The sequence below is a fragment of the Lycorma delicatula genome, chromosome 9 (genome assembly GCF_047948215.1).
Source record: "Lycorma delicatula isolate Av1 chromosome 9, ASM4794821v1, whole genome shotgun sequence".
NCBI lineage: Eukaryota > Metazoa > Arthropoda > Insecta > Hemiptera > Fulgoridae > Lycorma > Lycorma delicatula.
In genome coordinates this window covers 128252451-128267045 of record NC_134463.1, presented here as the reverse complement: position 1 = coordinate 128267045, position 14595 = coordinate 128252451, and the positions used below count along the sequence as shown (strand labels likewise).

The following is a 14595-nucleotide window of genomic DNA, read 5'->3' as shown; positions in this document are numbered from 1 at the left end:
AGCAAACAAATAATTCTGATAAATTTTTCTCTACAGTAATTAAAATAATCTTTATTGACTGTAGAATATGCCCTTATTTTTTTCGTATCATATTTTCTAGAAAAACTAAAGTATTTATTACTTAACGTAATTGAATAATAATTAGTTCGTCTATCGCACCCGAAAATAATTCTTTACCGTTGCCCGTATGGTAAATGTTTCCTTTTTTTGGGCTTAAAACAAGAGATTTGAAAATTCGCTGCCTGATTATCTTCCTTACTTTAATGCACGGAGGATTGTCCCAAAAGTAATGCGCAGTTCATCAGGTTTCAAAGAAAATTCTTTGAAACCTGATGAATCCTTATTTGCACGCTGAATCAAGTTTACAGTTGTTCAATATAATTCCGTTCACGTGTAATGCACGCTCGCCAACGGTCTGGCAGCTTTAGGATTCCTGTCGGGAGACGATCGTTGTTGTATCGAGTTTCCTGGGTCGCGACAGCCGTTAACGCTTTTAAATTGCCAAAACTAATTCCTCGGATCGAAAAATGCCGGATTCAAAACATCGAAGCGTTTCCCCCGCATAATCGAAGAAAATATTAACGACATAACTCGCAATTTGTGGGCGCACATCTTATGCAAAATCGACATACCGCTTGATTTTTTTTTGAACGTACTTTTTAAACTATCGATCGCAAATCCTTTCGTTAAAATGTTGCGTATTGTCGTTTCTGGTATTCCGGTTTCATTTTTGATTTTCTTCGCTGTCATACGACGGTCTTCCGTCGATCATCGAGGCAACAATAACGGTGCTTGTGTTTATTAGCGGTAGACGGTCGGCCGGAGCGCGGCTCATCTGCTGTTTTCCTGCCCTCCCTAAACTTTTTACGCCAAAGCTGTACGGTGCTGCGATTTAAACTACCTTCACATAATCCCGTAACGATCGGTAAATTATCGATACAGTATTGCATTCTTAAATCTCGATTTTGATGTATGCGCTTCGCTCGAAATTTGTTATGCGACCAGAGTTCATTTCTCCTTCGCGTTCGGACTACGCTGATATCTTTACGCGCGTAATAAATCGGGAATAACTTATATCGTCTGCTTTTTGACTCTGAAAGTTGCCCCTAGTCGTTCCATGTATTCTTTTTTGGGTGCATGCGCACAGCGCATTACTTTTGTTGCAACCCTCGTATTACAGAAGACCACCGAATACTGTACATATGCATATAGAAATATATGTATTTATATATTGTTAACTATGTTGATATGAAGTCGTTTTATTAAAATAAACTCTTCCTCTATTATTTTTTTAAAATAAAAACAAAGGAATGTTTATAGTCGAGGAATGATATTTAATTTTCTTGCGGCATTTCACGCGGTTTATATCACGACTTTGTTAATTTTGATGTATTTGTTAATCGATCTAACAAAGTATTTTTTCCTAATTTTTTATCACTTTACGGTCGTTTTTAGCAGCTACTTTGTGCGGTAAATGCTTTTTTTTAAAATGACAGTTTAATTACGGTTAATTTTGTTATCAAACACGCATTTCGCCTAGTTAAGTAGATAGATAGTGTGACATGAAGTATGTCTAATCATTAAATCGACCGTGCATTCCGTAGATAGTTGGAGATGCAGCGTGCGGTGTTTGAATAACTAACTGTTAATACAGTCTTCAATCGTGAAGTCTATTGAATACTAATTAATTTTAATATGTGTTAACTTATGTGTGCCCATGAGCACCAAATAAAGAAAAGTAAAAAACACAACCGGCATTTTTATCAAATATGTTTTATAAATCGATATTATAGAAATAATAATTTGTATGTTAGTAGTGACAATGTATATCATAACACGCATCGTTTTAATACACAAAATGGTTCGTTAATTTATTCCTTTACGATATCTAGTTAAGATTTTTTTGCGGCTAGTAGTACACGTAAGGCGTCTGATGCGTAAGAATAGTTTTTTCTCTGAGAGTAATGGTAATTAAGTGTATTTAACATTTCAACGAGAGTTGAATACCAGCCGACGAGTTGAACGAGTTGGAATCGTTGATTTGCATCATCCTGCTAAAAGGAACCTGTTTAATCCTTATAACTTAAGAAATTTACACGAGATGGTGTTTGACAACAGCTATATTAATTTTGAGAGCGATTTGTATTTCTTATCGCGTTTTCCTCTATTACTTTTCTTACTTCAAAATTTATGAATTTATAGTTTTAAAAAAAATTTGTTAAAGTTTTAATACGTTTTATTTATACATATTTGAGGGTGTTAATGTGAAATTTTTATTTTTACGACTTTATTATACGGTTTGTATATATTATTCGGCTGGAACGTGTATCATAACTAGAGTCATTATGAAACTGATCTTCATTATGATAACAGAAAGTCAACTCTTTTCAACCGTTGACGGATCAGAAACTAGTATTGTTTAATGTATCAGCTTCTTTTTTTACTCTGATTTAATAGTAAACAAGCAGAGGTTAATTTGAAAGTACACCGATATGTAACTAAGTTTCTATATTGCACTGTTTATCCTTTCCTTAATTACGTCGGATTCTGAGGAACAAATGTCTTTAACACCGATCGATATTAAAGAAAAGGCAGAACTTATTAATAACCTATCGCTACAGAAATGTATTGTTTAAAGTATTTTTTGAAAAGTATCAGAAAAATATATCGTAAACAATGTATTCTGTCTTTAGTTTAAATCGATAATCCCAATATTTTCTCAGCCGTAGAAAAAAAAAACGTTATTCTACTGGGCCATTAATGCACTCTTGCGAAGTTTACGACACTCGTCAAGGCTCGAGTCGTAACTTATTTGCACTTGAACATTAATGGCTATGATTGTAGGCTCGATACATAACGTACTATTTTTTTACTTCCTTGTACTATTGTGATAGCGAATAATTTCGGTTTCCAATTCTCAACGGAAATATCCATTTTGATCGTCCCTGATCCATTTTGACTAATTTCGGCGTGACGTCTGTACGTACATATGTATCTCGCACAATTAAAAAACAATTAGCCGTAGGATATTGAAATTTTGGATTTAGGATTTTCGTAACATCTAATTATGCACCTTCCCTTTGGATCGAAATCGGCTGGACCAAAAGTGTCCAAAAAAGTCCAAAAATTTAGATTTTTGACCTTTTCTTATCTGCAGTAATAAGCATTCTTTGAGAGCTTTTCAACGATATATCAAAAGCGGTACTTATTTTCATCGGTTCCAGAGTTATAGACAAATAAAATTTTAATTAACGAAATATTTGGGTCTTACAAGAGGAAGGCACATAGGTTCGAATCAGACTTCATGTACTTTTTTTATTTTTTATTTTTATTTAAATTTACTGATTTATTATTAATTATTAATCTCTAATTGTAAAAAAAATTACCATAAATAATTCAGTAATAAAAGGAAAATATGGAAAAATATCTCAAGTCATTAATGAAATTAAATTTTATGTACTCTTCATTTTAAAATAATGTATATATGTAATTTAATAGGCGTACAAGGAAGTCATACATTTTTTTATACACGTGACAAAGGGCCATTATTAAAAATCTATATTGAATTTATTTTGATCGAAGTGTTTTTTTAAAATTAATTATACGCGCCACCAAATTGAGATATTGGTAAATTTGTAAGTTCCATTTTGTACAGGCATAAACTAAGTATATATAAATATACAGATGAAATTCTGTTGTGGTTTTTAAGGTGTTGCCCATAAACAGAATAGAAATATCTCGTCCGTTCGTCTTAATTCCGATTCGAACTTAGCTGTATAACGTCTAAAAAATATGGCAGTGTCATAACTTTCCATTTTGGTTAAAAAAAAAGTGTTTGTCGATTTCTGGGATGAATTTTATAAAAATATTACTTAAAAAAATTTTTTTTTTATTTTAAACAATTTTTAAATTTGGTCAAGAATTTTATAGAATTCAGAGTATTAGAAAATTTTTAAGCACTTTTGAAACAAGCTCTTACAATATTAAATGGCCCCCATATAGGTTAAAGTTGTCGAAGGCCAACTTTTTTACATCAATAATTTTTGTTTTTCAATATCTTTTAATATAACCGTAACCTGTCCTTTCGATTTAACTCTTTTTGAGTTGCCCCCCCTCCGTGAAGATCTCTTGTGTTTTTGAGGGATAATGGTTTCATACAAAAATATAATTTCGAGATAGGAGCACCTCTGTTAAATTTCTGTACTTTTGAAATGTTATTTAAGGTTTCCCATATTATTTAACATTTATATATTTATTATTCAGAGATATTAAAAACACGATCGGCAGATTTTATATATTTTATTTTCACGTAATTTGTAAAAAAAAAAGTAATAATAAATTACCGACGAAAATCTCATAGAAAAATTTATTACAAGTTGCATAGAATTAAAGATTCTGTAGATATCAGACGATTTAATTTAATTTTTTTTTTTATTAAAATGAATTTAAAGATCTAATAATTATATTCGATTTTCCATTTAAATTAAACACATTTAATTTTTAAATATCTTTGATTTTTACGCTTAATGGAATTCAAATAAAACCGGGAAATTTATAGCGAGAAATTAAAATCAATTTACGAAAAATGAATTACTTAAGTAAAATGTTTGCCGATGATACGTTAAATGATTTACAGAATGTGTTTGCGAGACAGAAAGTGAAGGGTGGGGTGTGCGTTTGTGTATAAAAGTACTCGGAGCGCAACAAGAAAGGATTCTACGCTACTTCAGCTACAAGTGAAGAAGTTTTGCTGAAGTTCAAGAGCGCCCATTTGGCTAGACAACGTGGAAATGTAGAGAAATTCTGCCAAATTAGGGTTTTAATATTTACGCATATACGAAACTGATTATATTTATAATAACGCTAAAATATTAAACGAGCAACCGACTTAGCTATTTTTTTTCGTTTCGGTCAATTCTGATCACATTTAACAATTTTCTTAGCGACCCTCGTTTCTTTCTCGTCAGTACTTTTTAAGTCTCTCACCGGCTAATTACTCACCGTCTAACAATTTCGTTTAATTATGACTAAAAAGTAGAAAAAAAAATAAAGAAAGCAAACAAAACAGTTGTTACTAAAAAGTACAGAATAATTTTGTTTTCAAGAAAATTACTTTTAAAAATATTTTCTATTTATATATGGCTAAAAAGAAAAGCACGGGGCGCGCTCTCATATACAATCGCTTTATAATTAAGAGTGCGCCCCACGATTTTTTTTTTTTTTACTCGTAAAAATATTCATTTAATTTTAAACATGAACTTAAATTGTTTATACTATTTAAGCACGTTTTAAACGTAAACTTAAAGATATTGTTTTAATTCTCCCCGCTACTTAAAGGATAAATAAAAAATGCCTTTTTAATGCTTTTTTGTGTTAACTGTTTATAAATATGCCTGTCATTACGATTCTTTTTGATAACTTAGAAACGCACTAACTTTTATTAATTATTTACTTTGGTAAATGAACTAGACGGGAGTGTCTAGGATGTAAGTTATGCCAAAACGAATCTCACATATGTTTAAACTAAAAAAAAATTGTATATATATTTCTGGTAACGTTCAAGAGAACCGGCGTATTCAAACACGTGTTCACATTCCCCGACCGCACCCACACGTACGACTCTTTGTGTCTACATTTCGTTTCTTTTAGAGCGTATACGATTTCGGTTAAAAGAATAAAGAAGTTAGCGGTTTCTTTCGTTTCATACGTCGAGTTTCTATTAACAAAGAAATGATCTGTTTTGACGTTCCAATTAAATATCCTCAGACACGTACAAACAAACTGCGCTGCACGTGCGTAACGTATCCGAAGTCTTGAGCGATTAGTATTTTACCTTTAACGCACTTAAAATACACACAATACACACGCAGTCGCATAATGTACATTTTTATCAGTCGTAAAACTCTGTGTAGCGAAACTTATCCGCAAACTTCTATTTTACGTAATTAACTTCACATCGGTTTACAAATATCACGCGTCCTGCGCGTAACCTAAAGGAAATATCAACAGTATCCGTTAGTAACCTGAATCCTGGATTTTATACGCGTTAGAAAATTTAATTCTTACCTAACTTAATTTAATTATTATTTAAAAAAAAAAATAAGGACTAAGGTAATCGATCCCGTAATTATCGGAGACAATAACTAAACGCTTACCGTATTTTAGCGACTATTGAGTTTTCCATTTTACCTGTCCACTCTCTCGATCGATAATCCGTGACTTTTATTTTTACTTTCCCGTCTATAGCTCTATTTTAACTGCATAAGCAGTTAAAAGTAGCTATAAAGGAAAAGTATAGACCCCCAAAATTTTAGATATCTGGCTTTTTGCAAATTTAACCTTTCAACACCCCCCTTAGTCCAAAAAACATTTTTTAAAAAAGGATTTTTAAGCACATTTTTACAAATTTCTGAATGAGTTTGAACCGAGAGTATTCTGCGAGGTCAGTAAAAGAGCGAATCTCTAGTGTGTACAAGTTCGATGCGATAAAGGTAACGTCACAAGTAACCAGTACACGAAAACAAGGACCGCCGGGTTGGTCTAGTGGTGAACGCGTCTTCCCAAATCAGCTGATTTGGAAGTCTAGAGTTCCAGCGTTCAAGTCCTAGTAAAACCAGTTATTTTTACACGGATTTGAATACTAGATCGTGGATACCGGTGTTCTTTGGCGGTCGGGTTTCAATTAACCACGCATCTCAGGAACGGTCGAACTGAGAATGTACAAGACTACACTTCGTTCAGATTCATACATAATATTTTCATTCATCCTCTGAAGAATTATCTAAACGGTAGTTACCGGAGGCTAAACAGGAAAAAGAAAAAGTACACGAAAACAAGAAGTGGTTCGATGAGTTGCTGTTAGAAAAAAGTTCCTTCGTAAATTTTAGGGTAGTTCTATTTGTGAATAGCAAAGGTATTTGGAGTGAAAGAACTTATTTATTCTTATTTATTGTACTATTGCTATTAATACTAGACTAAAAATGTTAACATTAGCGGTCATGCTAATGTCTTTTGTCAGTGACTTGAATTCTGGTTTTCAGTATTTAACTGTAAATAAATCCTTGACGATTATTTTAAATTCTATATTTTATGTAATCATTGTTTATTACTGTTGTCATTATTATTATTATGGTTGTGGCTGTGATTACTATGATTATTATTTACAGTTATTATTATTATTGTTTGCTGTTTTCATTATTGTTATTACTCTGATTATTATTGTGAATTATTAAATATTGTCGTTCATTATTCTTATTGTTATTACTGATTTTTCTTATTTTATTTGTGTTCTTAAACTAATAAATTGAAATTTTATAAACGTTTCCAATTGTCAATCTCTTAATGTCCTGATCTAGCCGCGAACACGGGACAATATTAATTTTTTTTAAATTTTAATTTTAAAGGTTGAAAATCAGATTGTATCTAGTGTTAATTAAACAAGAGGACTTTTTTTTTAAGAAAAAGGTCGCCCCATTTATCCAAAGTTACGAACATTAAACTTTTTTTTATCATTTCTGATACTTGATCTATTTTTCAAGTCTTGGCTGAAAAATGTTATATGAGGTCGCTGTCGAGCAAGAGGGTTGCAAATGGGACCCAGAATTTTTTAATAAAAATGTAGTTTGAATACGCTGTAGTTTTGATGATAAAAATATCATTTAATCGAGGGAATTAACCGGGACCCAAAATCTTTTACAAAAATTTTGATGTTTTTTTTTTTACTCGATTCTACTTTCATTTCTGTGTAATTTTTAAGGTATAAACGTCAAATTGGGCGCAAATCTTTTTTATTGATCGTTGTAATCTTTCTCGTAAATGCACTTTAAATATTTCATAATCAAATAATTAATATTTTAAATCCTACGGCGCTATTTGAAATAAAAATTTGTCAAGGGCAAAGCCGGGAAATTTTTATACGCGTCAGATTTTTTTTAATAATATCTGAGAAACAGATATAATTAAGCGAATATTAGTGTTATTTTATTTAAATTATGCGGTATAATTTGTAAATAATAGTACAGGAATTTATTCTCATCAATATTATTTTCTTTTGTAGAGGCAACGAGACTTTATTGGATCAATTTCATTACGGTATATCAAGAAGACAATTGTACGATGAAAAGGATAACACGGTGGATTTACTACTACAAGATTTAGCCACCAGAGAAATAGTTCACGTCGGTAAGTTACTCTTTTTTACAAAAATAGCTTTATAAATTTCCATCGAATTACTTGTGAATCAGTCGTTAAAATAACATACACACAAACATTTTACTTTACAAATCGAATTACCGAACGTTTTTCCGGTTATCGGTTCTATTTACTAGCGGAGAAAATTTGAGACTATAATTATAGTCGTTTTAGACGTTTACCCTCTAAAGTATATTTTTCGAGTAGGCACTGCTTTGCCGGATAACCACCGGAAATTCCGTTAAGGTATTGTAACAAGACCGGTATGGCGGGCCTGAGTAACGGATTCCTATCGATTATTATGAAAGTAATAATTAATATAATAATTGGAGGAATCCAGAAAGGAACAAAAAGGAGAAACCCGATTGTAAAGAATAGTTTTACGATCGTCTTTTGTTAGACTTCCTGTTAACCCACATTAAACATCTGTTGTACGGTGAGAAGAGACCGTGTTTGAAATTCATGGGATCAGAAGCCTCGGTCTACTCTTCTCACCGGTCCGGTCCGGCACGTAAAAAGGCTAGCAGTATAAATAGTCAGGATAAGACCGGCTAAAAAACAGTTCTGTTCTGCGAGAAGTTGCTACTTCAGTTCAGCTAGGAGAGGAGGCTGCGAGTTGGGCGGGTTCAGCGGAGTTTTGGGACCGGTCCAGCGGGACGTTACAACGATGATCCAGCGAGGAGAGTCACAGGTACGAGTCTGCGAGACGTCAGTCCAGCGAGAAGACTCTCGAATCCAGTTCGATACGAGTAAGATGAAGCTACGAGTAATTCCAGTTAACCAGAAATACTCTCGGTGAGTTACGGTAAAACTATAAGCGTATAAGCGAAAGAAATTATGCGATAAACTTCATTCATAACCCGTTAGGGTAGATGCAAAGTGAAGACTATACGATTGTTTTTTAATAAAAGACTAGCGGTTTCTTTTGTTAATGGATCTGAATACTAGTTTTTTATTTATCTACCTGGAATAAATTCCTAACAATTATTTGTTTTTAACTCTGTCTTGCGTGTAATCTGTTTTTATTATTTACTATGCACATTTTTCACTATTTGATATGTCGTATTTTGATTGTTATATTTGTTGATTACGCTCTGTTTTTATGTTCTATTTGCTGTTTTTATTATGTTATTTACTAAACTACGTATTAATTGTTATTATTGACATGTAATATGATTATCGTTTACCACCATTATTAGTACTGTTATCCTGATTATTATTGCGGTTGTAATTATATATTACTATTTATGTATTTACTATGCTTATCAACTGTTTTGTTATTGTCACTTATTGTTATTATTATCATTATTGAATTTATCAGCATTTTTATTATTATTATTATTATTAAATTGTCTGGTTGTAATTATGAACATTTTAAACCGATAAACTGTATTTATATAAACATTCTAAATGAAGGTTGTCAACCTCTCAATATCCTGATCGAGCCGCAAAACACGCGACAGTATTTTACAGCCACCGGATGTGAAACGATAGTGACCCTTGATAGATCTAGGGGCAAAGCAAGGATACAATAGATCTGAAGTTTCCCGCATCCTTAGTTAAGATCGACGGAGAAATAGGATTTGGCACTAACAATAAAGCGGGATACGATTTACCGGAAGAGGAACCGCGAAATGAGATACTATTACATCCAAAATATTGTTAATCAGTCTCCTTCGGGATAATTTGCATCTATCTCCGTTACAACCTTTGGAAATCGATTTATCTTTATCCTGAATATTGTAAAAGCACTCCATTACCGATCAACACTTTTGCGTTGTCCGGTTCAAATGTATACTATAACAAATCGATGTCCGACAAATTATTAAATGAACTACTGAGGACGACATCAGGTGTACAAGAAAACGTTCGTCTAATCCCAAAATTCTGCGGTGTATTGAAGTATACAAGCGATCTATAAATCCTGCTAGATACAGTATTACTTGTGAAAAAGTAACCGACTCTGTCTGGATATTATTCTCACGAATAGAATCAGCATCCCACCGGTATAAAAAATACTTTTAGTGAGAGCTTTGCGAATCCTGATAATAGTACAGTCAATTTGTATTTTTATTTGAAATTCCTTACCTACCGATTGATGTTTTTTCCATACGTTAGGGGTGATGAGGAAAGCTTAACTCCATATTTTTAACATCCCCCTCCCATAGATTTTTGAAAAACTCAAAAAGTTTTTGAAATACGTTTTTCTCTAAATCTATGCATTTTACAGAAAAGTTTTTCATACAAAAAATGTAGAGGACATTCTCCTCTACAATTAATGTCGCTGAAGATGATATGCAGTATAATTTTAAATTGAAATACTAGGTGGCGCTGAAGTTGTAAAAAAAAGTGGTTTTTCGGTTTTTTCACCGTATTCCATTTGGAAAAGTTGTTAATCTCAAAAAAACAGATGACTTCTATTTAAACAATTTTCTTGTACGACTTACTGTTTTGGAGCTGTAGCTTGTGAAAGTGTGAAAATATTGTGAATCGGGCACGTGTTCGAAACCGGTCTAGTCGCTGAACATGCCGATATCCCCGGCTACAGTAACATTAGGACCGTTGCGTTGCCATTGTACCCCGATAACTCTGGAATGCTAAGTCGTACTTAGCATTCCGTACTTCGGACTCATCGTCCGAAGTCTTACGTAAAAACCATTTGTTTTTCAATACTCTTTAAAACGATGAGTCGTAAACCTACATTATTTATTTAAAATTTCTGAGTCGCCCTCCATAATGACCCCTAGTATTTCGCTCGGGTTCGGTGGTCTCATAGCGAAAAATCAATCGTTTCAAAGTAGAAACGTTTGGTAAATTCCTTTTTTTGTATTTAATTGTTAGAAGATTTTTTTTAAGGTTTGTCATGTTTTATAAACACCCTGTCTATCCGCACATGTTAGACGTAAGTATGAAATAAAGATATCGTTACGACGTCGGTTTAGTTTATTTTAAGTTAAATAGATATGAAGTGTTAATATCGTTGTGGAGTATGCGGTTTTCTTTTTAACATTAAAATAAAAACGTTTGACAGCTTCTTTGATATTAATTAGACAGATGTTGACGTACGAAATAGTCTGTTATATTATACGGTACACTTCGCTTTAAAATCTTTTTTTCTTGAAAAATCTTAAAGAGGGTATTTTTGTAACATTGTAAAAGTAAATCTGTAGTTTTTTTTTTTTATACGGAATTTTAAAACTACTATTTATATATAAATTTTTAAATCATTACCTTTGTATACGCGGAGTAATGAAGACTTGTTAATGTACGTGTCGTTTTACTGGAAGGGTTGTTAATTCCGTAGACTTTGAGGCTACATTTTCTACTTTCGGTTTCTGGTTTCGGGATTTATTTATTACTGTAATACTAATTTTCCGCCACCGTGTAACATATTACCTTCTTCCTCATAATAAAACGAATTCGGTTCCTTCTACGTTACGTCTGATTTATGTATCGCTTTATCCGATAACTCCACGAATTATTATTATTCTCATTTTCATTTTTCATCGCATGAAAATTCTGCGTATTTTGTACTCGGATCGTTCCGTTTTGTGGGACGCATCTATTTCATTTTATCCTGTATGATACATTCGAATAATTCGATCTTAACGACGAATCCTTGCCCGTTTAATTATTTACTTAATAATTAAAATAGAAATACATTAAATAATATCTAATACAAATACACACGTGAAGATACTAAGTATAACTAATAATTATAAAATAAATCGCAATTCACAAGGCGTTAATAAAAATTATTTGAGCGCATATTTATGTACGCGTTGAACGGAATGTAGAAAATATCGGGTTTTTCTATTTTTATTTAATTAGGATTAGATAACAATTCACCAATAGGGTAAATAGTGTATCTAAAAAAGAAAACCTTGTAATTGTATTTTTAATAAGTTTGTGAAAAGCCTTTTTGTAACGGTTGGCTAATTTATTAAAAACGGCAACGGTACTAAAATAAAGCCTTTTATCGTAAACCGTAGTGTTTTGTTGAGCTATATGAAAGCAGTTGGATGGTTTTTTAAAAAAAATAAAATAAAAATATCGACTGTTAATTTTAGTTAGATTGAATATTTAAAAATATTAAACGGAAGGATAAGTAAACAGTTTTACTTTTGTAAATATCTATCGACACCATTCATAATTGTGAATGCCAAACGATGTTTTTTTTTTTTATCTTGAAAACCAGTTCTGACTTTTTGAAGAAGCCCAAAGAAACGATTTTACACTTAAGATGAGAATTTACGAAAGCGTAATAAATATTTAATAACGGTCGTAAGCACAGCGTTTTAATAAGGTGTTCAAAGCAAAAACACTACTGTTTTTACTTTGTTGCAAATGAAATCGGTTTGATCATCCTAAATTTCGAAGAATTTTATTTGGCCCGAATAAAACCCCCAGAAAATTTCGCTTTATGTGCAACAGATATTATTCTTTATCATTAGCGGGAATTCTATCCAAACTATTAACGATATTACGTCTACCTGAGCAACAGAATCCAACGGCTTCATCCGTACGTTAGAACGGTTTTATCCAAGTTAGACGGTTACAATCCACTGAGTGCCAAAGTAAAATTTTCAGGCGCTTTTAAATAATTATTAAATAATTAGTTAAATAATTAATTATTTAAATAATATTATTAAATAATTAGTTGTGTATTCTGCGAAGAGATTAATAATGAATAGTTTAAAAATTTGAGGCAGGTTGTCATCAGCGGGTGGATGTTTAATGTAATGTTTAATTAATGTGGAGGACCCACATCCTAATTAAGGATGTGGATGTACTCACCTATCTAGATGAGTTATTACGGAGTTTCGGAAAATCACAGGGGAGTCAGTGTCGATCGAAGTTATGTTCACGTGACCGGCCTATGGTGGCCGGTCACGTGAACATAACTTCTAACCGGACGCAAGTGGCCACTGTGGCTGTCTTCTTGCGGATAAATTATCGGTTGATGGACGTATCCGTACCGGATGGGTGGCTTGAAAGAATATGAGACGTTCATTTGACGACCTTCGTTTTCCCTGCTGGAAGCTAGGCCACAGGGCCAATTCTTGTACCGGGCCGGATCGTAGTGGCCGCTGTTTCATCTGCGGTGAGGCCGGTCATCTACGGCAGGACTGCCGGCGAGAGGCTCGGTGTCCTTCCTGTCGGTTGCACGAACACGCACCCGGGAGTAGGAGACGCAAGGCTTCACCTGCGACATGAAGGTGCGGCACCTGCTCGGTGCTGATGGGTGTCTGAGGAGAACGGGTCCGTCCAGGAGGGACGGGTGGGAGACTCCGGCGTCCCACCATAAATGATTGAACGGGGACTCCTTCGCAGCACCTCTTCCTTTTTTCCTGTTCGGTCTTCGGTAATCACCGTCAGGTATTACTTCAGAGGATGAATGAGGATGATATGTATGAATATAAGTGAAGTGTATTCTTGTACAGTCTCAGGTCGACCGTTCCTGAGATGTGTGGTTAATTGAAGCCCGACCACCAAAGAACACCGGTATCCACGATTTAGTATTCAAATCCGCATAAAAGTAACTGCCTTTACTAGGACGTGAACGATGGAACTCTCGACTTCGCAGCATCTCTGGGAGAGGGCATTAAGACCGGAGTCTTGGTGAGGTGACCTCTTTGGGGTCCTCTCATTAGAGGGGTTGCATGTACTGCAAGACAGATTCCCGGCTTTCTAGTCGGAACCTTGTGTTCTGTCGAAGTAGTTTGAGGCGAAGACACCCCCCGTAGTTGAGTTATGCTTAGATGCTATTCCGGATCCGGGGGACGGGGTAAATGAAGATGAACGAAAAAAAATTTATTGTTCAGTTGTTAGTTCAGTTTTTTTGCTAGATGGTAGCGCTTTATTCAAAATAAAAATATGAACGCATAAAGCAAACCAACGCTTCATGTATTTTTATTGGAGAAATATTGTTGTATTAGGAATAAAAGTACAGCCGAGAAAATTAATAATTAATTTCTTTGCTCAAAGATAATTTTCAGTAACTTGTTTTTTTTTTGTTTTTTTTTTTTTTTAATTAGGAGTAATAGTAAATTAGAAACCCTTCCTGATGTAAGTTAAAATGGTTTAAAAATAAATAATTTTTCCTTTTCTAGAGACAATTAAAATAACTTTTATTAAGTAGAGCACCGTATATCTGTCAGTGTAACATTAACATTATGATCTGAATTAAATATTATAATCTTTTACTTTTTTTTAAATTTTTATATAAAAAATTTTGAATAGAAGAATAATTTTGGCTATATAATTAATATATATATATATATAATAATTATCGTATAATAATTCAAAATTGAGCCATGATTATTAAGAGTAAAGAAAAATTTCTTTATTTCATTTATGGTGATAAATTACGTTACATTTATTATTTAAGTTAAAAAATTATAC

The 14595-nt window shown here is 33.1% G+C and overlaps 1 protein-coding gene across 2 annotated transcripts in view; it reads left to right on the top strand.

The window, feature by feature from the left end:
* The window catches only part of LOC142330487 (extracellular serine/threonine protein CG31145), a 514347-nt gene that overhangs the window by 396826 nt on the left and 102926 nt on the right, over nt 1-14595 (top strand). For both annotated transcript variants that reach the window (XM_075375768.1, XM_075375767.1), the window contains one exon: nt 8057-8181. In XM_075375768.1, the coding sequence (XP_075231883.1) occupies nt 8057-8181 (125 nt within the window). The remainder of the gene's footprint in view (nt 1-8056; nt 8182-14595) is intronic.